This window comes from Oncorhynchus clarkii, chromosome 10, assembly GCF_045791955.1.
Source record: "Oncorhynchus clarkii lewisi isolate Uvic-CL-2024 chromosome 10, UVic_Ocla_1.0, whole genome shotgun sequence".
Taxonomy (NCBI): Eukaryota; Metazoa; Chordata; class Actinopteri; order Salmoniformes; family Salmonidae; genus Oncorhynchus; species Oncorhynchus clarkii.
The window spans coordinates 52,580,906-52,608,532 of NC_092156.1; the positions used below are offsets into that span (position 1 = coordinate 52,580,906).

Consider the following 27,627-nt stretch of genomic DNA (forward strand, 5'->3'; position numbering starts at 1 on the left):
GTGATGGCCTCAAGGTTAGGGCGGAAAGAATTATGCATTTTCTATTGAAACGTCCTTGAGCTAGCCAACCTAAAGCCTACATAATTGTAACTCCGTTCAAGTGAAGTTTAATCTATAAAAATAGTTCTTGATCCATTTCTCTACCTGTAATGACAATACATTCAAGTTGCACAGCAATATTTATTTTCAGAGTTTATCCTGTTTTGTAGACAAATATTTTGAATGCGATTGAAGTATTTTATATCATTATTTTATGCAACAAAATATAAACTACTACAAAAAAATGCACTGTCTTTGCATTATTCTTTTTGAGGAATTGATTCAGTTGGTTAGATTGGGCATCAAACACAGAACATCGAACACATATTGGAACATTATAGCAAGTCTGTCAAAATATGAGTATCTTTGATCACCAACTTATAACTATGGCTCGCTTTAAAACATGTTGGCTGGAATTGAAGCCTATTGTCATGGTACAGTGAAGTTGATATGTTAAAGCGTTAAGCAGCTGTATATTAGGCCAAGGACAATGTGGTTTCTGCCCTAGTCTTGTCATCTGTTGTCCTACCAACTAAAACTACCTGTTGATCAGAGTTTATGCCACCAGGGGGCAGTGTGTTAAAACAAAAACTTACCGACCATCGAAGCACATAAGGAAGCTGCAGCTTTGACTGAAGTGACAACCACAACAACAATGTCACATCCATGTCATTGGAAAACCTTCATACACAGTGGATTGTGAATTTGTCTGAAAGCTGTCTGTATGGGATCAATTTGTGAAGTTATTATTTATTTTTAAATGTTTAATTTTTACATGTAGCTACATTCCAAAATATATGTGAGATTGATTTGCAAACATTTACTAGATTAGAATGCTTAACTTTGACTGACTATTTAAACAATGACAGGATCCATAGACTAGATGTAACAAGTGGTGTAAAAATAACTGAAAGTATTTTTTTGGGGAGTACCAGTACTTTACTATGTATATTTTTTACAACTTTTACTTCACTACATTCCTAAAGAAAATGATGTAGTTTTACTCTATACATTTTGGCTGACACTCAAAAGTACTCGTTACATTTTGAATGCTTTGCAGGATAGGTTTTATTTTATTACACACATCACGGGAATGACTGAAATGTTCTGATGCCGGGCATCCTGGCGGTTGGCGGAGGGGCATGGAGGGGGGTTGGGCAGGGGGATAGCCTTTTACGTCTGGGCTTCACAAGAGAAGGTCACGATTGGTTTGTGGGGTGTCCTTCATTTATTTGGCGTGGGCTACGGCCAAACAGTAGCCTGTGTAAAGTTGGTTTAATAAACCGTCAATTCGTAAACTCAATCCTCTGTCTGGACAATTGTTCCTTTATGATCTAGTCAGGTCATTACAGTATGTTACCAATTAAGATTGGATCAAAAAGAGAGGGTCCTTGCCGGCTGTGGGAGCACAGTCCTTTCAATTCGCACTGACAGTCCTCCAACATCGTCACCACTTTATAGTTACCTGAGTGGTGTTCTTGCGTTCACTGCTCACCAGTCAAATTTGCCAAGTCTCTGGAGTTGAAATGCAAGAACTGTGTTCGCTGTTGGTATTGCACTCTGGACTACTACACTTCCCAAAGCAAATGTTGTTTTCCAGCACCAGTCTTGCAGTCGTCATGATGAACCCTCTAAAAATAAACATATCATTTACTCATCCAAGTACAAATAAATTCTAATACTTCTTGGGGTATTTGGAAATATTCTTACCTGTGACATTGGTAACGTACGACACATCTGCTGGTTGATCTCATAGTGTCTTAAGGGTATTATAGACAACAACTCAGATCTTCTTCGTAGCAAAAAGCTCTCCCAGAACGATTTGGCATTATTTTGACGAGAGTCGTTGATCTGTCCTGGAATGGATGTCTGTTTCAAGATGGAAGCAACCGCAGTGAGTTGGCTAACCAAGGGCAAATGTCCATTACGCGTGGCATCATTACGCGTGCCATTATGCATCTATTCCATTTTCTTTTTCAGACTCCTACGCTCATTATTGGAGACGTCACCCTGTCGCAGTGGCCTAAACCACCCGCTCCTCCCTAGTTCTCCAAATGGTATTCCAAAGCACGTCTGAAATGTACACTGCTCAAAAAAATAAAGGGAACACTTAAACACAATGTAACTCCAAGTCAATCACACTTCTGTAAAATCAAACTGTCCACTTAGGAAGCTACACAGATTGGCAATAAATTTCACATGTTGTGCAAATGGAATAGACAACAGGTGGAAATTATAGGCAATTAGCAAGACACCCCCATTAAAGGAGTGGTTCTGCAGGTGGTGATCACAGACCACTTCTCAGTTCCTATGCTTCCTGGCTGATGTTTTGGTCACTTTTGAATGCTGGCGGTGCTTTCACTCTAGTGGTAGCGTGAGACGGAGTCTACAACCCACAAAAGTGGCTCAGGTAGTGCAGCTCATCCAGGATGGCACATCAATGCGAGCTGTGGCAAGAAGGTTTGCTGTGTCTGTCAGCGTTGTGTCCAGAGCATGGAGGCGCTACCAGGAGACAGGCCAGTACACCAGGAGACGTGGAGGAGGCCGTAGGAGGGCAACAACCCAGCAGCAGGACCGCTACCTCTGCCTTTGTGCAAGGAGGAGCAGGAGGAGCACTGCCAGAGCCCTGCAAAGTTACCTCCAGCAGGCCACAAATGTGCATGTGTCTGCTCAAACGGTCAGAAACAGACTCCATGAGGGTGGTATGAGGGCCCGACATCCACAGGTGGGGGTTGTGCTTACAGCCCAACACCGTGCAGGACGTTTGGCATTTGACAGAGAACACCAAGATTGGCAAATTCGCCACTGGCGCCCTGTGCTCTTCACAGATGAAAGCAGGTTCACATTGAGCACGTGACAAACGTGACAGTGTCTGGAGACGCCGTGGAGAACGTTCTGCTGCCTGAAACATCCTGGAGCATGACTGGTTTGGCGCTGGGTCAGTCATGGTGTGGGGTGGCATTTCTTTGAGGGGCCGCACAGCCCTCGCCAGAGGAGGCCTGACTGCCATTAGGTACCGAGATGAGATCCTCAGACCCCTTGTGAGACCATATGCTGGTGCGGTTGGCCCTGGGTTCCTCCTAATGCAAGACAATGCCTCATGTGGCATGAGTGTGTCAGCAGTTCCTGCAAGAGGAAGGCATTGACGCTATGGACTGGCCCGCCAGTTCCCCAGACCTGAATCCAATTGAGCACATCTGGGACATCATGTCTCAGTATATCTTGCACCACAGACTCCAGGAGTTGTAGGGAGGTCATACAGGCACGTGGAGACCACACACACTACTGAGCCTCATTTTTACTTGTTTTAAGGACATTACATCAAAGTTGGATCAGCCTGTAGTATGGTTTTCCACTTTAATTTTGAGTGTGACTCCAAATCCAGACCTCCATGGGTTGAGAAATTTTATTTCCATTGATAATTTTTGTGTGATTTTGTTGTCAGCACATTCAACTATGTAAAGAAAAAAGTATTTAATAAGAATATTTCATTCATTCAGATCTAGGATGTGTTATTTTAGTGTTCCATTTATTTTTTGAGCAGTGTATATCCACATACTTCTGTTTGCAGAATGCATATGGATATGATTGTTGAGAAAAATATATGCATCGTCTCTACAAGTTGCAACTGCTCACAAACTTTGGCAGCCTGCAAGCGATGTTCCTGGATGAAAAAGCACAAGCCAAATGCGGAGGAAATGGATGTCAACGTTTTGTTTTATGACCGGGGAAATTTAAGTGCCCCCCCTAGACTGAACTTTTTTATTTTTTATTATTATTTTTTTCCTCCCCAATTTCGTGGTGTCCAATTGTTGTAGTAGCTACTATCTTGTCTCATTGCTACAACTCCCGTACGGGCTCGGGAGAGACGAAGGTTGAAAGTCATGCGTCCGCCGATACACAACCAGCCGCACTGCTTCTTAACACAGCGCCGCATCCAACCCGGAAGCCAGCCGCACCAATGTGTCGGAGGCTACACCGTGCACCTGGCAACCTTGGTTAGCGCGCACTGCGCCCGGCCCGCCACAGGAGTCGCTGGTGCGCGATGAGACAAGGACATCCCTACCGACCAAGCCCTCCCTAACCCGGACGACGCTAGGCCAATTGTGCGTCGCCCCACGGACCTCCCGGTCGCGGCCGGTTACGACAGAGCCTGGGCGCTAACCCAGGGACTCTGATGGCACAGCAGTACAGCGCCCTTAACCACTGCGCCACCCCTAGACCGAACTTAACTTAACGGAGAACCTTGAAGTATTTAGTAGGCTACTACAAAGCACGTGCTAAATTTGTCAGCAAACTGCCTCAAGTTCCTGTTGACATGTTGTCTTTTGATGTCTTCTCTTCTCTCAGAAGTAAAATCGAATTGTTTGTCTGTGTATTAACGAAATAGACATTACACGTCGTTTAGGGATGCAATTACCAATGCCATATGCTTTACATGCAATAATGGTATTATAACGATCATTTTCCTGAATTAAAAAAATATTTTAATTTATGGTTTTAGATTCATAGGCTATTTGCTGACAAATACTCGGTTGCAAAAAAAGGTTATTATACAGGATCTTTTTTAAAGCTATTGAAATCATAACAAACTACAGATTCTTCACCTTTCAGTAAAGAATGTATTCTTAATCAATAATAATAATACTTGATGGGAAGTATGTATTTTCCCCCAAAATAATGGTCCTATTGTTATTATTCAGAATAATTATTAGTAGAACTATTATGCTAAGTTTTACTAACAAAATACAAGAAGCCTCATATTGAGAGATTGTTTCAGACCTTAATAGAGGGCTCTAATGATACACAACTGGCTATTGGACCATATGAGAGGGAAGATAATGGGTCAACTCACAGCTGTGAAAACTGTCCTTAGGACATTTGCACATTTGTTGCCTCCTGTGCCTGGACCATACTGCTACATTCACTTCGAAGTTACACCTGTTAGCTATATATGTGTTCAAACAATTTAGGTTTTTCATTTGTATATATCATCATGTGAGTCATTGCAAACAACTATATTTTCATAATAAAAACAAATGTTACATTTAGTCTTTCAGATCTTGCCTGATAGAACATAAGAAATTAGAAAAAAATATTTAGTAGAATACTGTATGTCTAGTCAGTAATGGGATATTTGTTTTTGAATAATCAACAGGCTGGTTCAGTGGGCAAGAAAGGTGAAGCGATAAAGCCAGTAATTGCTGACCAGACCGGACACGTCGCGTGTGCGAGTGTCGCAAAATACATGTTATTCAATTATTGCACCCACACTGCTCGAGCGCGCCAACGAGCGTCTGCGTTGCCAAGGGCTAAAATAGAACTCATTCTTATTTGTGACGCAGATCGCACTGCAAGTCCTGCCTCTCCCATCTCCGCATTGGTTTATAGAAGCAGATACCCACGTGCCATCTCCTCATTGGTTATACCCACGTGGGTGATTGAAAGACGAACTGTTTTGCCGGTAGTTGTGGTAATAAAATGAAAGTTTAGATGCAATCTTCATATAAGTTAAATTATGAAAAAGCCTGGAAGGAGAGATGACTAGAAACGATTTGGTTGGCCGTTTTATGTGTGGATTAATTGTCGGAGTAGAGGTCCTTGTGCATTTCAGGTAAAATAACAACTCAATGTTTATATCCCAGGACAAATTAGCTAGCAACAGCAAGTTAGCTAAATAGGACAAATTAACGTTAGCTAGCAAGTGCAAGCTAACTAGCTAAATTGCCATACATGTTTAATGCTTTTCGACCTGTCCCCAAATTAATGTAATTGGTTCAGAGTTGTTTTGATATTTAAACCTGCGTGTCGTTATCGCGTTTGGTGTGGGGGGGGGGGGGGGGGGCAAAATAAATGTGTGCACGATAGCGCACGATGGCGCACGCGTGCAGCCTGTTTGGGTTTCGTGTAAGTGACAAAATGAGACCAACAGCTGTTTATTTTACGTTTAATTTGCTCTGTGTAAAGTTCCTATCTGATTTGGTGACACTTAATCTGATTACTGTGTAGGCCAAGTATTCTTGTGAGTACAGTCTAACAAGTATTGTTATTAGTCATTTTTACGCTGTACTTACAGCAGTAACCCTAAACTGTAATTACAATGCTACATTTTACTAACAGGAATAATTACACAGTAATTATAGCACGGTGAGTGTATTTGAGCTGTGTGACTATAGATTGGGGTGTCAATTTGGTTAGATGGCCATGACAGTATGAGGGACCGGAGTAGGACTTTAGTTTGGACATTTGGGATAAAGCCCTTATACAGGCACATGCACAGCTGTGTCTGACATGCCTAACTGTGTCTGAGCACCTCACCCTTTGCCCTCCCAATCACCAAGTGCCCCATTGGGTGGTGGTATAGGTCGCCGTCAAGTTCGCCACCCCCCCACCCCGTCCATTGGTTTCGCCTTTTGGTCTGCCCTGGATCTCGCTCGCGATTGGTTGCGCCTGTTTCCCGGTCTGTCCACTGAGATTGCACGCTCCCGGTATCCGATCATGCATGTCTTGCGATGTGTGTGTTAGGCAGGACCAGAATACCTAACCCAAGACCTCACCTAGCTATAGGTGTGTTTGTGTGAGACAAGCTACATACTTTAAATATAAACAGTACTGCCACAGCAGCATAACATTTGATTAACACTTTATAACACTTGATTTACATCATCATCAAGATTCGGTCTGGTTGGCTGATACACGCAGCAGTGAGACTCAAAAAGAGAGGAGAGGAGCGGCTGCATCAACTATCCTCTGACCTAACGCCAAAATCTCTTCAGTATTGAGTTGCAGGTGTGTCAGCAGCAACAGAGTTAGTTGACTCTAGCTAACCACAATATACTACAATATCCACACAGGCCACTAGCCAGCCAGACATATATCATGGGTTATAATATTATACTATGAAGTTATTATTTAGAAGAATTTAAGATAAAATCATTTTTACTCTGTGATTTATCGAGCTAGCTAACTTGCAAATGTTCATCAACATCAATAGCCCACCCTCTTTTACCGATCTCAATAATGTCTTTAGGAGGTAACTAAGTTAACTTGCTTCCAATTTGTGATGAGTAAGTGTGTTGTTGCAATAAATATATAGGCATATTCAAAAAAAGAAAAATCACTACAGGGGCTGTTATGAATTTCTAGAAATTAATGCTTAAAGTAGATAATTTTTTTCAGGGAGGGGTACATTTTGAGCCCCTGCCCACTGAAACGTCTGCACAGCCCTGCCCTGGAATACTTGTCCTCAATCAGGGCATCAGTTTATAGTTTTAGCAAGGGTGGCACCCTTTGAGAACAGTGTCCTCATCACAGTAGAAACCTCTTCCAAAGCCCAACTGGGTGCAAACCCGGGAGAGCAGAAGAATGCCAGGTGATATGGCTGCTGACTGTAATTATCAATAACATGTCTTTATTGGACTATGGGCATTTTTCATTTATTTAAATGTAACCTTTATTTAACTTGGCAAGTCAATTAAGATCAAATTATTGTTTACACTGGGCCAATTGTGCGTCGCCCATATCCAATCACAGCTGGATATGTTACAGCTCTTGCACTGAGACGCAGCGCCCTGGACTGCTGCGCCACAAGTTTGCAGTTCACCCCCATTCACACACACATCCCCTAAGAACAATTTGACAATTGTCCCGATTACGTATTTCCTAAAATTTTTATTTTATTTTACTAGGCAAGTCCGTTAAGAACAAATTCTTATTTACAGCCTGTGAACAGTGGGTTAACTGCCTTGTTCAGAGGCAGAACGACATATTTTTCCCTTGTCAGCTCTGGGATTCGATCTAGCAAACTTTCAGTTACCGGCCCAACGCTCATTAGGCAACCTACCGCTTTTGCAAGTCAAAACAAACTGCTGCGCTGTGGTATAGGCATGGCCATTAAAACCAGGGTATAGGCACAGACAGAACAATGAGGCAGATATTTCACCGGATGTATAAATGTGAAGCATCCGCTTGGCGTTTCCACTCACTATCAAATGTGATGGTGAGAAGAAGCTCAGTGGCCGGCAGTGAGAGAAGATAGATTTGTAGACTTTACCCTTTGCCAAACATTTTTTATAAATAAAACGTTCAGGAGTGCTAGGGCGAAACGAGTTTTGCGTTCTCTTACGGAAATTTGCAAATACATGCTAGAACGCGCCAATATGATATCGCTAGCTCGTGCTTGGCTCTGCCCACCTCCTAATTGTTCTGCCAACTGTGACTCATTTGTTCCAGTTGGAAACTACAGGCTGTGGTCTATCTTTGTTAAAGGTCTATTGTCGCGTTCAAAACAACCGGGAACTAGGAAAAATATGAGGTCAAATCATGACGTCCGTGAACTTCAGGACGGAAAATCGGAGCTCCAGAAAAAGGATTTCAGAGTTGGGTGACTGTTCAAAACGAGTTGTTTCCAAGTTGTTTTGAACGCACTGAAGTCGGAAGTCGTAGATTTCCAAGTTTCATGTTCCGAGTTCCCAGTTGTTTTGAACGTGGCATATATAGTCATGACATGAAAGCTCTCATTGGTAGGCAGACACGTCCATCAAATAACAGCCATGTCTAGATCATGGACCAGACAGAAGAAAGGTTTTAATCTGGTTGGGCTCATACACTGTAGGTGAAATATATATATATATATATATATATAGAATACGACATTTGATATTTGTTTTAAAGCAGATAGTTTGTGACCCTACGCATTTCAAAGAGGAAGCAAGATGTTGAACGTTATTACACGCTGAACAATTGTCGGAACATTTCTACTGGTTGAACCGTTAACTGCGGGTTTTCCGAAACGAACTGTCGAACCCAAACCAGATTGGATGTGATTTAGCCCTATTCTGGTGGGCGACATTTGTAAATACGAGCCAAATGATGTCCGGAAAGTATTTCAAGGCTCATGAAGTCAGTTGCTGTATCAAATATTTCATATTTGGATTCAATATAATATTTTGGGTAAGTAAATCTGCTATATGACGTTTTCAGTGTCTGTCATGGCTTTATAGACTAGCCTACATCATATTGAAATGCTTTTCAACCTTGGCCTGCGTTTCACATATGGGGGAAAATGGGCAAGGAATTTGTATCATTAATGTTTTTTTTAAAGTCTTACATCAACGGATGCAATAAATAACATAATTGATCGAATTGAAATCTGAATGCAGTGCACATTAGGTTATTGTCGACCATTATTAACATTGAATAGGTGCTTTATGAGGAGACCAAGATACGGGACACCAATAATAGCCGAATCGGTGGTAAATGCGGCAATGTTGAACTAAAATAGTAGAATTATGGTTTATTTTGATAAACGCGGGGTCTGGACCTAGATAAGCAGCTTTCCTCTTGCTGTTGTAATTCTAAGCATCCATTTGTGATTACGTCATAATGTCATTTTTTTGTCATTAAATTTGTAGGCCTACTGCTCATGGCACTCCTTAAATGAAATGCAAACTATAGCAGCTTACATCTGATAACATGCTCCCTCTATTGTTTCTATTTTGCAACATCTTGGCATCACTGTGCATGACAATTATGTTAACATGCAGACTATTGAGAAAAATATCTACTTTATCTGATATTGAATCTTTATTTAACTAGGCAAGTCAGTTTTGAACAAATTCTTATTTACAATTACCGCCTACCAAAAGGCAAAAGGCCTCCTGCGGGGACGGGGCCTGAAATAAAACATAAATACAATTTAAAAATAGGACTAAACACACATCACAACAAGATAGACCTAAGACAACAACATAGCAAGGCAGCAACACATGACAACACAGCATGTTAGCAACACAACATACAACAACATGGTAGCAGCACAAAACATGGTTCAAACATTATTGGGCACAGACAACAGCACAAAGGGCAAGAAGGTACAGACAACTATACATCACACAAAGCAGCCACAACTGTCAGTAAGAGTGTCCAAGGTTGAGTCTTTGAAAGAAGAGATTGAGATAAAACTGTCCAGTTTGAGTGTTTGTTGCAGCTCATTCCAGTCGCTAGCTGCAGCGAACTGAAAAGACCTTTGGGGACCTTTAACAGAATGTGACTGGCAGAATGGGTGTTGTATGTGGAGCATAAGGCCTGCAGTAGATATCTCAGATAGGGGGGAGTGAGGCCTAAGAGGGTTTTATAAATAAGCATCAACCAGTGGGTCTTGCGACGGGTATACGGAGATGACCAGTTTACAGAGGAGTATAGAGTGCAGTAATGTGTCCTATAAGGAGCATTGGTGGCAAATATGATGGCCGAATGGTAAAGAACATCTAGCCGTTTAAGAGCACCTTTACCTATTGTTCTATAAATGATGTCTCCGTAATCTAGCATGGTTAGGATGGTCATCTGAATCAGGGTTAGTTTGGCAGCTGGGGTGAAAGAGAAGCGATTGCGATAGAGGAAACCAAGTCTAGATTTAACTTAAGCCTGCAGCTTTGATATGTGCAGAGAGAAGGACAGTGTACTGTCTAGCCAGGGGCGGCAGGGTAGCCTAGTGGTTAGAGCGTTGGACTAGTAAACGGAAGCTGACAAGGTACAAATCTGTCGTTCTGCCCCTGAACAGGCAGTTAACCCACTGTTCCTAGGCCGTCATTGAAAATAAGAATTTGTTCTTAACTGACTTGCCTAGTTAAAGAAAGGTAAAATAAATACTCCCAAGCTCTAAACCCTCAAGAGGTTGTAATAACACCTGTGGGACGATGGGCATTCTTCTTACTAAACCACATTACCTTTGTTTCTCCATTGCACCCTATAGCCATACTGCATACATAGGGGCCTATATGTAATTATAGCCTAGAGTAGATATACACTCACCGGTCAGTTTTTTAGGTATACCACCCCGCTCATGAAAATTGATTGCTCCTACAGACAGTGAGTCAAGTGGCTGTGGTTTGTTATATATAGCAGGCAGACGGGCATCGAGGCATTGGGGCGGCAGCGTAGCCTAGTGGTTAGAGCGTTGGACTAGTAACCGAAAGGTTGCAAGATCGAATCCCCTAGCTGACAAGGTACAACATCTTAACTGACCTGCCTAGTTAAATAAAGGAAAAAAAAAAAAAATATTCAGTTACTGTTGGATTGAACATTAGACTGGGCAGAAAAAGCAACTTTGAGCGTGGTATGTCATTGCCAGTATCTCAGAAACAGCCGTCCTGGACTTTTCGCGCACGACAGTGACGAGAATGATGCGACAAAAAAACAAAACAAAAAAGTCAGCGGCAGTCTTGTGGGCGAAAACAGCATGTTGATGAGTGGTCGAAGGAGAATTGCAAGCTAGTCCAAGCTATCAGCCGGGCCACAAACAGACAAATAACAGTTCTGCAGTGGTGTGCAGAACAGCATCTCAGAATGCACAACTCTTCGATCCTTGTCACAGATGGGCAATTGCAGCAGATGACACTGGAACCCATTCCTATCAGCTAAAAACAAGAAGAAGGGGCTCCAGTGGGCACGCAATCACCAACACTGGACAATTGAGGAGTGGAAAAACATTGCCTGGTTCCGGTTGCGTCATGCATCTGATGGCAGAGTCAGGATTTGGCCTAAGCAGCCTCAGTCCATGGACCCATCCTGCCTAGTGTCAACGATACAGGCTAGTGGCGGTGGTGTACCACTGTCCAGCATGGACCAACATCCCTGTGGAACGTTTCTGACTTGTAGAATCCATGCCCCGAAGAATTCAGGCTGATCTGGAGGCAAAGGGGGTACGACCCGGTACTAGATGGGTGTACCTAATAAACTGGCAGATGAGTGTAGGTAGGCTACAGTGTAACTGAAGTCTAGGTAGGTTTACTTGTTCCACGTACATGTTTGCGACATGCACAATGTCAAGGATTTTGTTGAGTTTACAAATGTAATGTTAACATGTAATTACTCAAGTTGTAGCCTAAGTAGTCTACTGTCACAATACTGTATTATCATATTAATATTTATCTCTACAATCATTTCATTGTGCCTGCCTACCATGGAGGCAGGGAGCCTAGTTGGACCAGTAGCTGGAAGGTTGCTGTTTCAAGCCTCGGGCCAGGCGTAAACTGGCCAGTACTGGCAGGTACCATCAACTGCATTTGTGCATCTGAGCAAGGCATTTACACTTAAACTGCTCTCCATCCAGAAGAGCTGCTCCATGGCTGACACTGCGCCTTTCAACGTGTGTATATACAGCACAGTATATGGGGGCAGGTTGAGATATACAGTATACAAATGTCTGTTTCTTATGAAATTGACAATAGTGTATCTATTCTATTCAAATCTATGCTAAGGGACCATTTAAAGTGGGACCCCAAATTCGTGATTGCAAATTGCCTTCACTGAAGTGACGATAGGTCGAGTGGCACTAAAGGATAAAGGGGCATGAATTACATCTATATCCAAAATAGATAGGGTATCTTTGTACATACAAATGTATTGAAGTTGTAACACATTATATAATTTTCGCCGTCAATACACTCCAAAAAGACCAGAAAACAAATGCAGATCTGGTGCATGCAACGTGTTTCGACTATGTCTTCTGAAGTGAACCATTATATATCAGATTGATTGTTTGAGTCATACAGTATAACCTGGTCTGTGATATCTGTTGACACAGTGCTTCCCATAGTCTACAATTTGTTGCCATTGTAAGATGTTCCCGTGCTGATTGATAGGTTAGATTATACATTCAGTAGACTACTGATGGAATCCTTGTCTTATAAAAAAAAATAATAATAATAATATTAATAATTTTGGGATAATTATTTATTTTCATATACGGTAGATCCTCACATCTTGTACAGCATAACTTGACAGGTGAAGTGAACTTCAGGTTAAATGTACACTACGGCGCTCTAAAACACAGTGCGGCAAATCTAATTGTTACGGATGGATGCGCACTATATTAATTCAAGTATATATGACTTCTGTTGTAAGGATGTAGATCCATTGATATAAAACCTATAGGCAGGTTCACTGTACACAATTAAGCCTAGTCCTGGACTAAAAAGCGCTTTCTATTTGGCGATTCTGAGACAGTTTCCTGAATATAAGCCTCTTGGACTAATAATCATTTTCAATGGACAATCTCAATTTCAATATGGTTTTTAAGCCAGCACTAGGCTTAATCTGTATCATGGAAACTGGCACTTAGAGTGCTCTTTAGTCCAGAACTAGTCAAGGCCTAATCTAGCCTTGTCTAAGATCTGTTTGTGCTGTTTTCCCAACTCTTGTGGTCAACGTCATATCAAAAAAGTGTCTTATATAATTTAATTGCAGAGTCATTTATTTTACCATTTTACCATCTTGAGGGCAGGGAAGAGCTACAGGCAAGTGTAAGGCTTAGGTTTGAGGGCCATGTCATACCTACAATGTTATAATTTAAGATACATGGCACACAGATTACCTGTTCTTAAATCAAAGCACTGAAAGAGCCAACTGTATCTCTGCAGAAAATTTGTGCTTCCTTTATTATGCTTTCAAATTGCTTTTAAAGATTCATACTAGTGTAGGAGGCCCTAGTGTTGTAGGAGGCCCTAGAAAGTCTCCGACACTAGGGCCATGTACATTTCAGGGTTTGTCCTGGATACTGTGACGACTATTATGTAACATAAACAGTGGTTCAGTCCATGTGCTTTAGCACAAGATGATAACCCAGTTAATGAAATGCCTGTACAGTTTCTCCCTCATCAATTGCTTTTACGGGTATCGCATTGATGGAAATGCAGGAGGCTATTGTGCTGTAGTATTTTTGCTCACATTATTTCAGGGTTATAGAATTTTGCGTATTAGTCCATAGAGTTATGGCAGTTCTAAATTCCTGGCCCCAAAAAATTGAGGAATCCTCCTACATAACAGCAATAATTGGTTGATGTTAACCCCAACAATATTCAGTACAGCATACCTGTGCACATTTTTCATGTCTTGATGGTTGATTAATGGTGGAATAACTTTCCTCAACCACAACTCAGTAGATAAGCCAGAGAGGATGTCTCTAGTTTTATATTAATAAGTCATATCTAAAATACTTTCTCTCTCTCTCGTGGTTCACAGTTACTTGGAGTGGCGTTCCTTGGCATAGGGCTTTGGGCATGGAGCGAGAAGGTGAGTCCAGCTGAGATCCCTGGGTGTCCTGTATCCTATAGATAACTAATGATCTGCTAGCTGACTGCTCAAAGAATTCGAAACACATTGCAAGTGTCTGCAGGTATAGTGCATTATGATGCAGTTATAATGCATTGTAAGACTTTTTGAGCATAATGTCTTATAATTATTTAATAATGATCCAGACTAAATACCAGCCAATTTGAGTCAATATAAGCCTGTTTATAACACATTATAAAGGCTCATATACATGCTTAATAGAAGTTATAAAGCATTATGCTTGCAGGCTTTAAGTGTTATAGAAGAGATCCTAGTGTTATTTATTATTTCTGTTCTACCAATAAAGAAGTATCATATGCCATGGTAATAGATCACAGGTTTATAAGTCTATGACGAGACTGACCCATGTTAAAGAGTATTCCACATCCACCTGCCCTGCATGCGATCATTTCTGTCAAAAAAAAGTGAAACACTGGAGTTTTCCTGTGGGAAGCGTGACTACACAATAGCTCCTGAATGGATTGGACATTCACAGGTTCATTTGTATTTATTAGCGATAACACAATGAAAAAATGGGTTTCTCCTCTTTTGGCTCATATTTCCAAGCTGTCATGCATATATGTGTGTGCGTGTACATATCCTGGTGTGGATGTGTGCGTGCATGCATGTATATGTTTTTTTATTTATTTAACTAGGCAAGCCAGTTAAGAACAAATTCCTATTTACAATGACGGCCTCCCCCAACCAAACCCAGATGACACTGGGCCAATTGTGCTCCACCTTATGGGACTCCCAGTCACGGCCGGATGTGATTCAGCCTGGATTTGAACTAGGGACTGTAGTGACGACTCTTCAACTGAGATGCAGTGCCTTAGACCACTGTGCCACTCGGGAGCCCAAAATGCTCGTGTCTTTGTCATGAGAGTCCTAGAGTGGAATCATTTTTGTATGTCCAATAAGGTCTCCATTGCTCAAGCTCCATGTTTCAAACTCTTTAAAACAGTTGACATGATTGACTATGAATAAATAACATGACTAATTGACTCTTCATGAGTCAATTATATCTAGTGATATCTCTCTCTCTCTCTCTCCAGGGTGTGCTCTCCAACATCTCATCCATCACAGACCTGGGGGGCTTTGACCCCGTCTGGCTCTTCCTGGTGGTGGGAGGAGTTATGTTTATCCTTGGCTTTGCCGGCTGCATCGGAGCACTGAGGGAGAACTCTTTCCTTCTCAAGTTTGTATGTTCCCCTTTTTATTCGAGACCATTATATTTTACATTGATATGACATAACATTGGAAGTATTTTTCCTCCCCTTGTCAATACTTAACCCTACCCTACCAAGCAATTATACAGTTGAAGTCGGACGTTTACATCCACTTAGGTTAGAGTCATTAAAACTAGTTTTTCAACCACTCCACACATTTCTTGTTAGCAAACTATAGTTTTGGCAAGTCGGTTAGGACATCTACTTTGTGCATGACACAAGTAATTTTTCCAACAATTGTTTACAGACAGATTATTTCACTTATAATTCACTGTATCACAATTCCAGTTGGTTAGAAGTTTACATACACTAATTTGACTGTGCTTTTAACCTGTCTAGGACTGGGGTTCCGCCTCCCAACAGCCAGTGAAAGTGCAGGGCGCCAAATTCAAAACAACAGAAATCTCATAATTAAAATTCCTCAAGCATACAAGTATTTTACACCATTTTAAAGATACAATTCTTGTTAATCCAGCCACAGTGTCTGATTTCAAAAAGGATTTACAGCGAAAGCACCACAAACGATTGTTAGGTCACAGAAAAACACAGCCATTTTTTCCAGCCAAAGAGAGGAGTCACAAAAAGCAGAAATAGAGATAAAATTAATCACTAACCTTTGATGATCTTCAGCAGATGACACTCATAGGACTTCATGTTACACACTACATGTATGTTTTGTTTGATAAAGTTCATATTTATATAAAAAAATCAGAGTTTACATTGGCGCGTTACGTTCAGTAGTTCTAAAATATGTGGTGATATTATTGCAGAGAGCCACATCAATTTACAGAAGTACTCAAAATAAACATTGATAAAGATACGACTATTATACATGGAACTTTCGATAAACTTCTCCTAAATGCAACCGCTGTGTCAGATTTCAAAAAAACTTTACGGAGAATGCAAACCATGCAATAATCTGAGTACAGCCTTTAAACAACAAATCAACCTACCCACTACTATTGGGTAGTCAACATTACTCAGAAATAGCATTTTAAATATTCACTTACCTTTGATGATCTTCATCAGAATGCACTCCCAGGAACCCCAGTTCCACCATAAATGTTTGATTTGTTCGATAATGTCCATCAGTTATGTCCAAATATCTTCTTTTGTTCGGGCGTTTGGTAAACAAATCCAAAAGCTCGTTCAGGTCTGGCCATTACAGCCCGTAGAAACATGCCAAACTAAGTATAGAATAAATCTTTAGGATGTTTTTAACATAAAACTTCATTAATGTTCCAACCGGACAATTCCTTTGTCTGTACAAATGAAGTGGAACGTAGCTACCTTTCACGTGAGCGCGCCAGACCGAGGCTGTGGAACTCTGCCAGACCACTCACTCAAAGAGGCCTTATGAGCCCCTCCTTTAGAGTAGAATCCTCAAAACAGTTTCTAAATACTGTTGACATCTAGTGGAAGCCTTGGGAAGTGAAACATAACTAATATCACCCTGTATCTTCAATGGGGGCTGAGTTGAAAAACTATAAACCTCAGATTTCCCACTTCCTGGTTGGATTTTTTCTCAGCTTTTTGCCTGCCATTGTAACGGCTTTCTTCTATCTCCTCCTCGGACGAGGAGGTGTAGCAAGGATCGGACCAAAATGCGGCGTGGCTATTGAGATTCATGTTTAATAAAACAACGTAAACACGAATCAATACGAAAACAATAAACGTAATGTGAAAACCGAAACAGCCTAAACTGGTGCAAACTAACACAGAGTACACTAAGGACAATCACCCACAAAACACCCAAAGAATATGGCTGCCTAAATATGGTTCCCAATCAGAGACAACGATAAACACCTGCCTCTGATTGAGAACCACTTCAGACAGCCATAGACTTCACTAGAACACCCCACTAAGCTACAAACCCAACACACCACATACAAAACCCCATGCCACACCCTGGCCTGACCAAATAAATGAAAATAAACCCAAAATACTTCGATCAGGGCGTGACAGCCATATGAGTTATGGTATACTCACAGACATCATTCAAACAGTTTTAGAAACTTCAGCGTTTTCTATCCAATACGAATAATAATATGCATATATTAGCATCTGGGACAGAGTAGGAGGCAGTTCACTCTGGGCATGCTATTCATCCAAAAGTGAAAATGCTGCCCCCTATCCCCAAAAAGTTGAACAGCTTGGAAAATTCCAGAAAATGATGTCATGGCTTTAGAAGCTTCTGATAGGCCAATTGACATAATTTGAGTCAATTGGAGGTGTACCTGTGGATTTATTTCAAGGCCTACCTTCAAACTCAGTGCCTCTTTGCTTGACATCATGGGAAAATCAAAAGAAACCAGCAGAAAAAAATTGCAGACCTACACTAGTCTGATTCATCCTTGGGAGCAATTTCCAAAAGCCTGAAAGTACCACGTTCATCTGTACAAACAAGAGTACGCAAGTATAAACACCATGGGATCATGCAGCCGTCATACTGCTCAGGAAGAAGACGCGTTCTGTCTCCTAGAGATGAACGAACCTTAGTGCAAAAAGTGCAAATCAATCCCAGAACAACAGCAAAGGACGATGTGAAGATGCTGGAGGAAACCGGTACAAAAGTATCTTTATCCACAGTAAAACGAGTCCTATATCGACATGTCCTTAAAGGCCGCTCAGCAAGGAAGAAATCACTGCTCCAAAACCGCTATAAAAAAATCCAGACTACAATTTGCAACTGCTCATGGGGACAAAGATCATGTCCTCCAGTCTGATTAAACAAAAATATAACCTTTTGGCCATAATGACCATTGTTATGTTTGGAGGAAAAAGCTTGGTCACAAATGGGTCTTCCAAATGGACAATGACCCCAAGCATACTTCCAAAGTTGCTGCAAAATGGCTTAAGGACAACAAAGTCAAGGTATTGGAGTGGCCATCACAAAGCCCTGACCTCAATCCCATAGAAAATGTGTGAGCAGAACTGAAAAAGTGTGTGCGAGCAAGGAAGCCTACAAACCTGACTCAGTTACACCAGCTATGTCAGGAGGAATGGTCCAATGATCCTCCCCCCCAGGGCACGTCATGACACAAATCAATTAGCACTGTTGGGAGATTTGGAAAGCCATAGGCAAATCAATCAACAATATAATAATACTTTTATTATAAATATTCATCTTTAATTTACAATCTGTAAGTACTAAGTGATTAGAAAGGTTCAGAATTTATGTGAAACATCACAGCACAGTTGAAAAATATATATTGTGTGGTTTACATAGATAGGTGGGATGGACTGAGAGTAGCTGAGGGGTTATAAAGCTCATATTCTATAATAGTTATGACTGAAAACACGATATATAATGTATACAGAATGTTTTTAATTATATCCAGATATATATAATGTATATCAAATAACTATATTCTTCCTATGTAACTACTGTGAAAAAAGTGCCATTTATGTAAAACGTGTGTAGAATGTACATGTAACAAAAAAAACTAAAAGTAATTTTTGTCCTCTGAAGAGGGGAGATGGGACACAATTTTTTTTACATTTGAAAATAATAAAAATACATTTACAAAAGCTCCTATCGCAACCAGTATACAACCTGCTCATTAACTTCTTATGGCAGGGGGCAGTATTGAGTAGCTTGGATGAATAAGGTGCCCAGAGTAAACTGCCTGCTACTCAGTCCCAGAAGCTAAGATATGCATATTAGTAGTATATTTGGGTAGAAAACACTCTGGAGTTTCTAAAACTGTTTGAATGATGTCTGTGAGTATAACAGAACACATATGGCAGGCAAAAACCTGAGAAAAATCCAACCAGGAAGTGGGAAATCTGAGGTTTGTCGTTTTTCAACTCTTGGCCTATCGAATACACAGTGGGATATTGGTCATATTGCACTTCCTAAGGCTTCCACTAGATGTCAACAGTCCTTATAACCTTGTTTGATGCTTCTACTGTGAAGTGGGGGCGAATGAGAGGGTAATGAGTCAGAGGTCTGTCAGAGAGCTACAAGCTCAGTCTCGCGAGCTCTGTTCCATTGCATTTCTACAGACATAGGAATTCTCTGGTTGGAACATTATTGAAGATTTATTTTACGTCCTAAAGATTGTTTCTATACTTCGTTTGACATGCTTCTACAAACTGTAATATAACTTTTTGGACTTCTAAAGCGCGTCGTGAGATTGGATTTGTTTACCAAACTCGCTAACAAAAGTAGTATTTGGACATAAATTGTGAACTTTATCGAACAAATCAAACATTTATTATGGAACTGGGATTCCTGGGAGGGCATTCTGATGAAGATTATCAAAGGTAAGTGAATATTTATAATGCCTATTTCTGACTTCTGTTGACTACACAACATGGCGGATATCTGTTTGGCTTGTTTTGGTCTCTGAGTGCTGTACTCAGATTATTGCATGGTTTGCTTTTTCGGTAAAGCTTTTTTTAAAATCTGACACGCGGTTGCATTGAGAAGTTTATCTAAAGTTCCATGTATAACACTTGTATTTTCATCAACATTTATGATGAGTATTTCTGTAAATTGATGTGGCTCTCTGCAAAATCACCGGATGTTTTTGGAACTACTGAACATAACACGCCAATGTATACTGAGATGTTTTGATATAAATATGAACTTTATTGAACAAAACATACATGTATTGTGTAACACAAAGTCCTGTGAGTGTCATCTGATGAAGATCATCAAAGGTTAGTGATTCATTTATCTCTATTTCTGCTTTTTGTGACTCCTCTCTTTGGCTGGAAAAATGGCTGTGTTTTTCTGTGAATAGGCACTCACCTAACATAATCGTTTGTGGTACCTTTCGCCGTAAAGCCTATTTGAAATCGGACACTGTGGTGGGATTAACAAGAAGTGTATCTTTTAAAATGGAGTGAAATAATTGTATGTTTGAGGAATTTTAATTATGAGATTTCTGTTTGGCGCCCTGCACTTTCACTGGCTGTTGTCATATCGATCCCGTTAGCGGGATCTCAGGCATAAGATTTTTTTAAGTGATTTGAACCAATTTTTCTTGCTGGGTATTCCATATTAAGTGTTGGCCAATGTCACTCTGTTCCAGTTCTCTGTGTTCCTGGGGATCATCTTCTTCCTGGAGCTGACAGCTGGAGTCTTGGCCTTCGTCTTCAAGGACTGGATAAAGGACCAGCTCAACTTCTTCATTAACAACAACATCCGGGCGTACCGGGATGACATTGACCTACAGAATCTCATAGATTTCACCCAAGAATACGTAAGAGCAGTTATCTTTTCACAACTGTCTCTCTGTGTGATAAGATAATTTACTGGTGCATCCAGTGGTGTATTTGGGGCTATACGCAGGTACAGTGCCTTTGGAAAGTGTTCAGAATCCTTTACCTTTTCCACACTTTGTCACTTTACAGCCTTATTCTAAAATAGATTTAAAAATAATAATAATAATTCCCTCAATCTACACACTAACCCATAATGACAAATAAAAAAGTTGTTTATACATTTTTGAAAATGAATAAAAAATTTAATACTGAAATATCACATTTACATACAGTTGAAGTCGGCAGTTTACATACACTTAGGTTGGAGTCATTAACTCGTTTTTCAACCACTCCACAAATTTCTTGTTAACAAACTAAAGTTTTGGCAAGTCAGTGAGGACATCAACTTTGTGCATGACACAAATAATTTTTCCAACAATTGTTTACAGAAAGATTATTTCACTTATAATTCACTGTATCACAATTCCAGTGGGTCAGAAGTTTACATACACTAAGTTGACTGCCGTTAAACAGCTTGGAAAATTCCAGAAAATTATGTCATGGCTTTAGAAGCTTCTGATAGGCTAATTGACATCATTTGAGTCAATTGGAGGTGTACCTGTGGATTTATTTCAAGGCCTACCTTCAAACAGTGCCTCTTTGCTTGACATCATGGAGATATCAGCTAAGACTTCAGAAAAAAATTGCAGACCTCCACTAGTCTGGTTCATCCTTGGGAGCAATTTCCAAACGTCTGAAGGTACCACGTTCATCTGTACAAACAAGAGTATACAAGTATAAACACCATGGGACCATGCAGCCGTCATACTGCTCAGGAAGGAGATGCGTTCTGTCTCCTAGAGATTAATGTACTTTGGTGAAAAAAGTGCAAATCAATCCCAGAACAACAGCAAAGGACGTTGTGAAGATGCTGGAGGAAACCGGTACAAAAAGTATTTATATTCACAGTAAAACGAGTCCAATATCGACATAACCTGAAAGGCCACTCAGCAAGGAAGAAGCCACTGCTCCAAAACCGGCATAAAAAAGCCAGACTATGATTTGCAACTGACATGGGGACAAAGATCGTACTTTTTGGAGAAATGTCCTCTGGTATGATGAAACAAAAATAAAACTATTTGGCCATAATGACCATTGTTATGTTTGGAGGTAAAAGGGGGAGGCTTGCAAGCTGAAGAACACCATCCCAACCGTGAAGCACGGGGTGGCAGTATCATGTTGTGGGGGTGCTTTGCTGCAGGAGGGACTGGTGCACTTCACAAAATACATGGCATCATGAGGGAGGAAAATTGTGGATATATTGAAGCAACATCTCTGACATCAGTCAGGAAGTTAAAACTTGGTCGCAAATGGGTCTTCCAAATGGACAATGACCCCAAGCATACTTCCAAAGTTGTGGCCAAATGGCTTAAGGACAACCAAGTCAAGGTATTGGAGTGGCCATCTCAAAGCCCTGACCTCAATCCTATAGAACATTTGTGGGCAGAACTGAAAAGTCGTGTGCGAGCAAGGTGGCCTACAAACCTGACTCAGTTACACCAGCTCTGTCAGGAGGAATGGGCCAAAATTCACCCAACTTATTGTGGGACGCTTGTGGAAGGCTACCCGATTTAAACAATTTAAAGGCAATGCTACCAATACTAATTGAGTGTATGTACACGTCTGTGGTGAAAGAAATCAAATCTGAAATAAATCCTTCTCTTTACTTTTATTTAGACATTTCACATTCTTAAAATAAAGTGGTGATCCTAACGGACCTAAGACAGGGAATTTTTACTAGGATCAAATGTCAGGAATTGTGAAAAACTGAGTTTAAATGTATTTGGCTAAGGTGTATGTAAACTTCCGACTTCAACTGTAAGTATTCAGACCTTTTACTCAGTACTTTGTTGAAGCATATTTGGCAGCGAATACAGCCTCGAGTCTTCTTGGATATGCCACTACAAATGTGGCACACCTGTATTTGAGGAGTTTCTCCCATTCTTCTCTGCAGATCCTCTCAAGCTCTGTCAGGTTGGATGGGGAGTGTCGCTCCACAGCTATTTTCAGGCCTCTCCGGAGATTCGATTGCGTTCAAGTCCGGGCTCTGGCTGGGCCACTCAAGGACATTCAGAGGCTTGTCCCAGAGCCATTCCTGCGTTGTCTTGGCTGTGTGCTTAGGGTTGTTGTCCTGTTGGAAGGTGAACCTTCACCCCAGTCTGAGGTCCTGAGCACTCTGGAACAAGTTCCTGGACATTTCTGGGGAGAATGCCCCTAGCCCTCACCCTTCGATCCAAAAGGTCCCAGACTTGCTCAATGGGATTGAGATCTGGGCTTTTCACTGGCCATGGCAGAACACATTCCTGTCTTGCAGGAAATCACACACAGAACAAGCTGTATGGCTGGTGGCATTGCCATGCTGGAGGGTCATGTTAGCATGAGCCCGTAGGAAGTGTACCACATGAGGGAGGAGGATGTCTTCCCTGTAACGCACAGCGTTGAGATTGCCTGCAATGACAACAAGCTCAGTCCGATGATACTGTGACACACCGCCCCAGACCATGACAGATCCTCCACCTCCAAATCGATCCCGCCCCAGAGTACAGGCCTCGGTGTAACGCTCATTCCTTCGACTATAAACGCGAATCCGACCATCACACCTGGTGAGACAAAACCGCGACTCGTCAGCGAAGAGCACTTTTTGCCAGCCCTGTCTGGCCCAGCAATGGTGGGTTTGTACCCATAGGCGACGTTGTTGCCAGTGATGTCTGGTGAGTCTCCCAATAGCGCTGTCTTAGGCGTCACAGTACTGACATTGCAATTTATTGCCCTGGCCACATCTGCAGTCTTCATGCCTCCTTGCAGTTTGAATAAGGCACGTTCACGCAGATGAGCAGGGAGCCTGGGCATCTTAGTTTTGGTGTTTTTCAGAGTCAGTAGAAAGGCCTCTTTATAGTGTCCTAAGTTTGACCTTAATTGCCTAACTGTGACCTTAAATGCCTACCGTCGTAAGCTGTTAGTGTCTTAACGACTGTTCCACAGGTGCATGTTGATTGTTTATGATTCATTGAACAAGCATTGGAAACAGTGTTTAAACCCTTTACAATGAAGATCTGTGAAATTATTTGGATTTTTACGAATTATCTTTGAAAGACAGGGTCCTGAAAACGGGACATTTCTTTTTTTTTGCTGAGTTTATATATGAAGACTCTTTAGTGACAAAAATAAGGGGTAAAATACATGTACAAATGTAATAAAAGAAAGATCAGGATTTTTTTTTATCTCTCAGATACAGGACAGACACTTCAGAACAAACTTCCTTTTGATTGTTTTGGGGGGGACTATCTGTTGTTCCATTTAGGGAATCTGTTATTCAATGCGTTTGTGTCACGTGTGCTCCTTCTCCGGCCTCTAGGTCACCAGGCAGCTTGTGATGGCGCACCCCTGTCACCATCATTATGCGCACCTGCGCGTCATCACTTACCTGGACTCCATCACTTCCCTGATTACCTTCCCTATATATGTCACTCCCTTTGGTTCCTTCCCCAGGCATTATTGTTTCTGTTTCTGTGTCATGTCTGTGTGTTGTCCGTGTTTCTTATTTTGTATTATGTTGTGTTTATTTATTAAAACACTCACTCCCTGAACTTGCTTCCCGACTCTCAGCGCACATCGTTCAAGAATAACCCCTCACCTAGGCAAGCATCAGGGAGTGCTTTTTTTTGTGTCAGGTGGAATGATGTCAGGTATGGGGGCCGCTACAGGCTTTCATGCCTCAGCCAGATCGCCTGGCTTCCCTGCCTCCGCCAGCTCGTCAGGCTCTCATGCCTCAGCCGGATTTCCAGGCTCCACTGCCTCAGCCAGCTCGTCAGACTTTCAAGCCTTCGCCGGATCGCCAGGCTCCCCTGCTTCCACCGGCTCATCAGGTTCTTGTGCCTCAGCCAGATTGCCAGGATCCCCTGCCTCAGCTGGTCTGTAAGGTTCCCGCGTCCCAGCCGGCAACAGGTTCCCGCGCATCAGCAGGTATGACCGGTCCGATCCTGATCCCCGGGATCGTCCCTTGGGTTGGCGTCCTGAGGCTGGAGCCGAAGTCGCCAGGGAGGGGGTATCGTCACGTCTGCTCTCTCCGGTGCTCTAGGTCGCCATGCTCCCGCGTCTCAGCCGGCCTGACAGGTTTCCCGCACCTCAGCAGAGGTGACTGGTCCACTCCTGATCCCTGGGATTGTCATTTTGGTCAGCGTCCTGCGGCTGTAGCCACGCGTCGGGGAGGGGGTACTGTCACGTGTGCTCCCTCTCCGCCCTCTTGTTCACCAGGCAGCTCTTAATGGTGCACACCTGTCACCATCATTACGCGCACCTGCACGTCATCATTCAACTGGACTCCATCACTTCCTTGATTACCTTCCCTATATATGTCACTCCCTTTGGTTCCTTCCACAGGTGTTATTGTTTCTGTGTCATGTCTGTGTGTTGTCCGTGTTTCTTATTTTGTATTATGTTGTGTTTATTTATTAAAACACTCACTCCCTGAACTTGCTTCCCGACTCTCACCGCACATCGTTACAGTTTGTATGGGCTAATAGCAGTCAGGCCGAATACAAATGTTAATTAAATACTTTTTAAATATTGTTTTTTGTTACTTCAAGGGGTCTTAAAAATGAAATAGCAAAATTTGTTTGAATTTTAACAATTATTTGATGAAAAAATGACTATGTGCTTTCAATTTATGATATCTATCGGTAAAAGTTAACTAAGATAACAAAAGTTTGGTCCGGAGTCTTGGCTGAATCTTTGCGATGCGCAATTCAGACCCCAATACACCTTCCCAATTAAATGTTCACTGCAAAGTAGGCAGAATGATATCATGATGATTTGTATCAATCGGGAGGGCATTTGTTAAAGCAAAGTGTGGGCAGCGGTGACCGCTGATTGGCTGTATATCCGTGACGCGAGGTGGTTGGAGTTGTCAACAAAGGAGCATGACAGAAACAAGTTTCTTAGAAAATATATACTGTATGAAGCAATCTGTGCATTTGAACAACAGTATAAATACACCTATTTCACTTTTGCTTGTCAAAAACCGATTGACCATTGCTGCACATGCTGCCGCTCTTTTGAACAGATTAGATTATGCTGTTTAGAACGAGCAGCCAGCTCACGAACAACAAGTGCACCAGGGAGAATGCAACAAGCATGCAGATGCAATAAGTGAAAACACATTATGTAACTGGGGATAGATTGCTAACATAATGTCACAAAGCATGATTCGCTAGCCAGTTAACTTTCATATTAATTTGGAAAGACTTGACATTGGCATGGGTGCTAGCTAGCTAGGTAGCTGATTTTTAAAGGTAGATAACTGGTTAATTTGACAAAAACATAAAAATATTTCTCAATGTTTCTCAAAATGACTGTAGCTGGCTAATTAAATCGATCATGCTTTGTGATACACCCAGTGCTTTGGAATACAATCCGGAGTAGTTCCCCCTCATAGCAAATAGCTGGCAAAACAATCCAAGCAATGTTCGCACGGCCTATGCGCCCACAGAGGCGAAGCTGCTACTGCTGGCAGTCACTGAGGGGAAGAGTAGCCCAACAGCTTGTTTTGAACATTTACCAGACTTTTATGAGTGTTTAGAACACAATCCATGAATTATATATATATTTTTAAATAAAAATGTTGTCACTTTTTTATCAAGTTTTTTTGTTTTTTTTGTGGACCAATCACAAGTGGGGCACGGCTGCTAATGCCCTAATGGGTGAGCCGCCGCTGACTGTGGGCCTACATTCAAATCGAATCAAATTGTATTTGTCACGCACCGAATACAACATGTGAAATGCTTACTTACTACAAACCCTTAACCAACAATGCAGCTCAAGAAATAGAGTTAAGAAAACATTTACTAAATAAACTAAAGTCAAAAATATAATTAAGTCAAAAAGTAATACAAGAAAATTACAATAATGAGGCTATATACGGGGTACAAGTACTGAGTCAATGTGCGGGGGTACAGGTTAGGTGAGGTAATTTGTAAAGTGACTATGCATAGATAATAAACAGCGAGTAGCAGCAGTGTAAAAACAAAGTGGGGGTGGGGGGGGGCGCAATGTAAATAGTCCAGATGGCCTTTTGATTAATTTTCAGCAGTCTGATGGTTTGGGGGTAGAAGCTGTTAAGGAGCCTTTTGGTCCTGGACTTGCCGTGCGGTAGCAGAGAGAAAAGTTTATGATTTGTGTGACTGGAGTCTTTTGACAATTTTTTGGGCCTTCCTCTGATACCGCCTAGTATATATAGGTCCTGGATGTGAGGAAGTTTGCCCCCAGTGATATACTGGGCTGTACGCACTACCCTCTGTAGCGCCTTACAGTCAGATGCCGAGCAGTTGCCATACCAGGCGATGATGCAACCGGTCAGGATGCTCTCGATGGTGCAGCTGTAGAACTTTTTGAGGATCTGGGGACCCATGCCAAATCTTTTCAGTCTCCTGCTCTCTTCACAGCTGCCTTGGTGTGTTTGGACTATGATAGTTATTTGATGATGTGGACACCAAGGAACTTGAAACTCTCGACCTGTAACACTTCAGCCCCATCGATGTTAATGGGGGCCTGTTCGGCCATCCTTTTCCTGAAGTCCACCAACAGCTCCTTACATTGTCATAGGCCTACAGTACAGAAACACCACTAGCCAAATGGTCTGTTGCCTGTGTTCAGTTGAACATTTTTTATTTTGTATATTTTTCACTGACATCAAAAATGGTCTCCTGATATGGTTTAAGCATTGTTGTGGACTTAAAAAAAAAATATATATATATTTTTTAAGTGTGATTTTCAGAGTAAAATCTAGAAAAAAGTATTCACACTCCTTAAACTTTTACACATTTTGCTGTGTTACAGCCTGAATTTAAAATTAATTCAATTGAGATTTTGTGTCTCTGGCCTACACACAATACCCCTAAATGTCAAAGTGGAATTATGTTTTTCTAAATTTTTACAAATTAATAAAAAATGTAAAGCTGAAATGTCTTTAGTCAGT

The 27,627-nt window shown here is 41.5% G+C and overlaps 1 protein-coding gene across 1 annotated transcript in view; it reads left to right on the forward strand.

Moving 5' to 3' along the window:
* Positions 1–8,573: 8,573 nt before the first annotated feature.
* Positions 8,574–27,627, forward strand: part of LOC139418764 (tetraspanin-5-like) — a 34,612-nt gene continuing 15,558 nt past the window's right edge. Inside the window, exons 1-4 of the mRNA XM_071168446.1 lie at positions 8,574–8,991; positions 14,062–14,112; positions 15,207–15,353; positions 20,423–20,593. Coding sequence (XP_071024547.1) covers positions 8,908–8,991; positions 14,062–14,112; positions 15,207–15,353; positions 20,423–20,593 — 453 coding nt within the window. The 5' untranslated portion in view covers positions 8,574–8,907. The remainder of the gene's footprint in view (positions 8,992–14,061; positions 14,113–15,206; positions 15,354–20,422; positions 20,594–27,627) is intronic.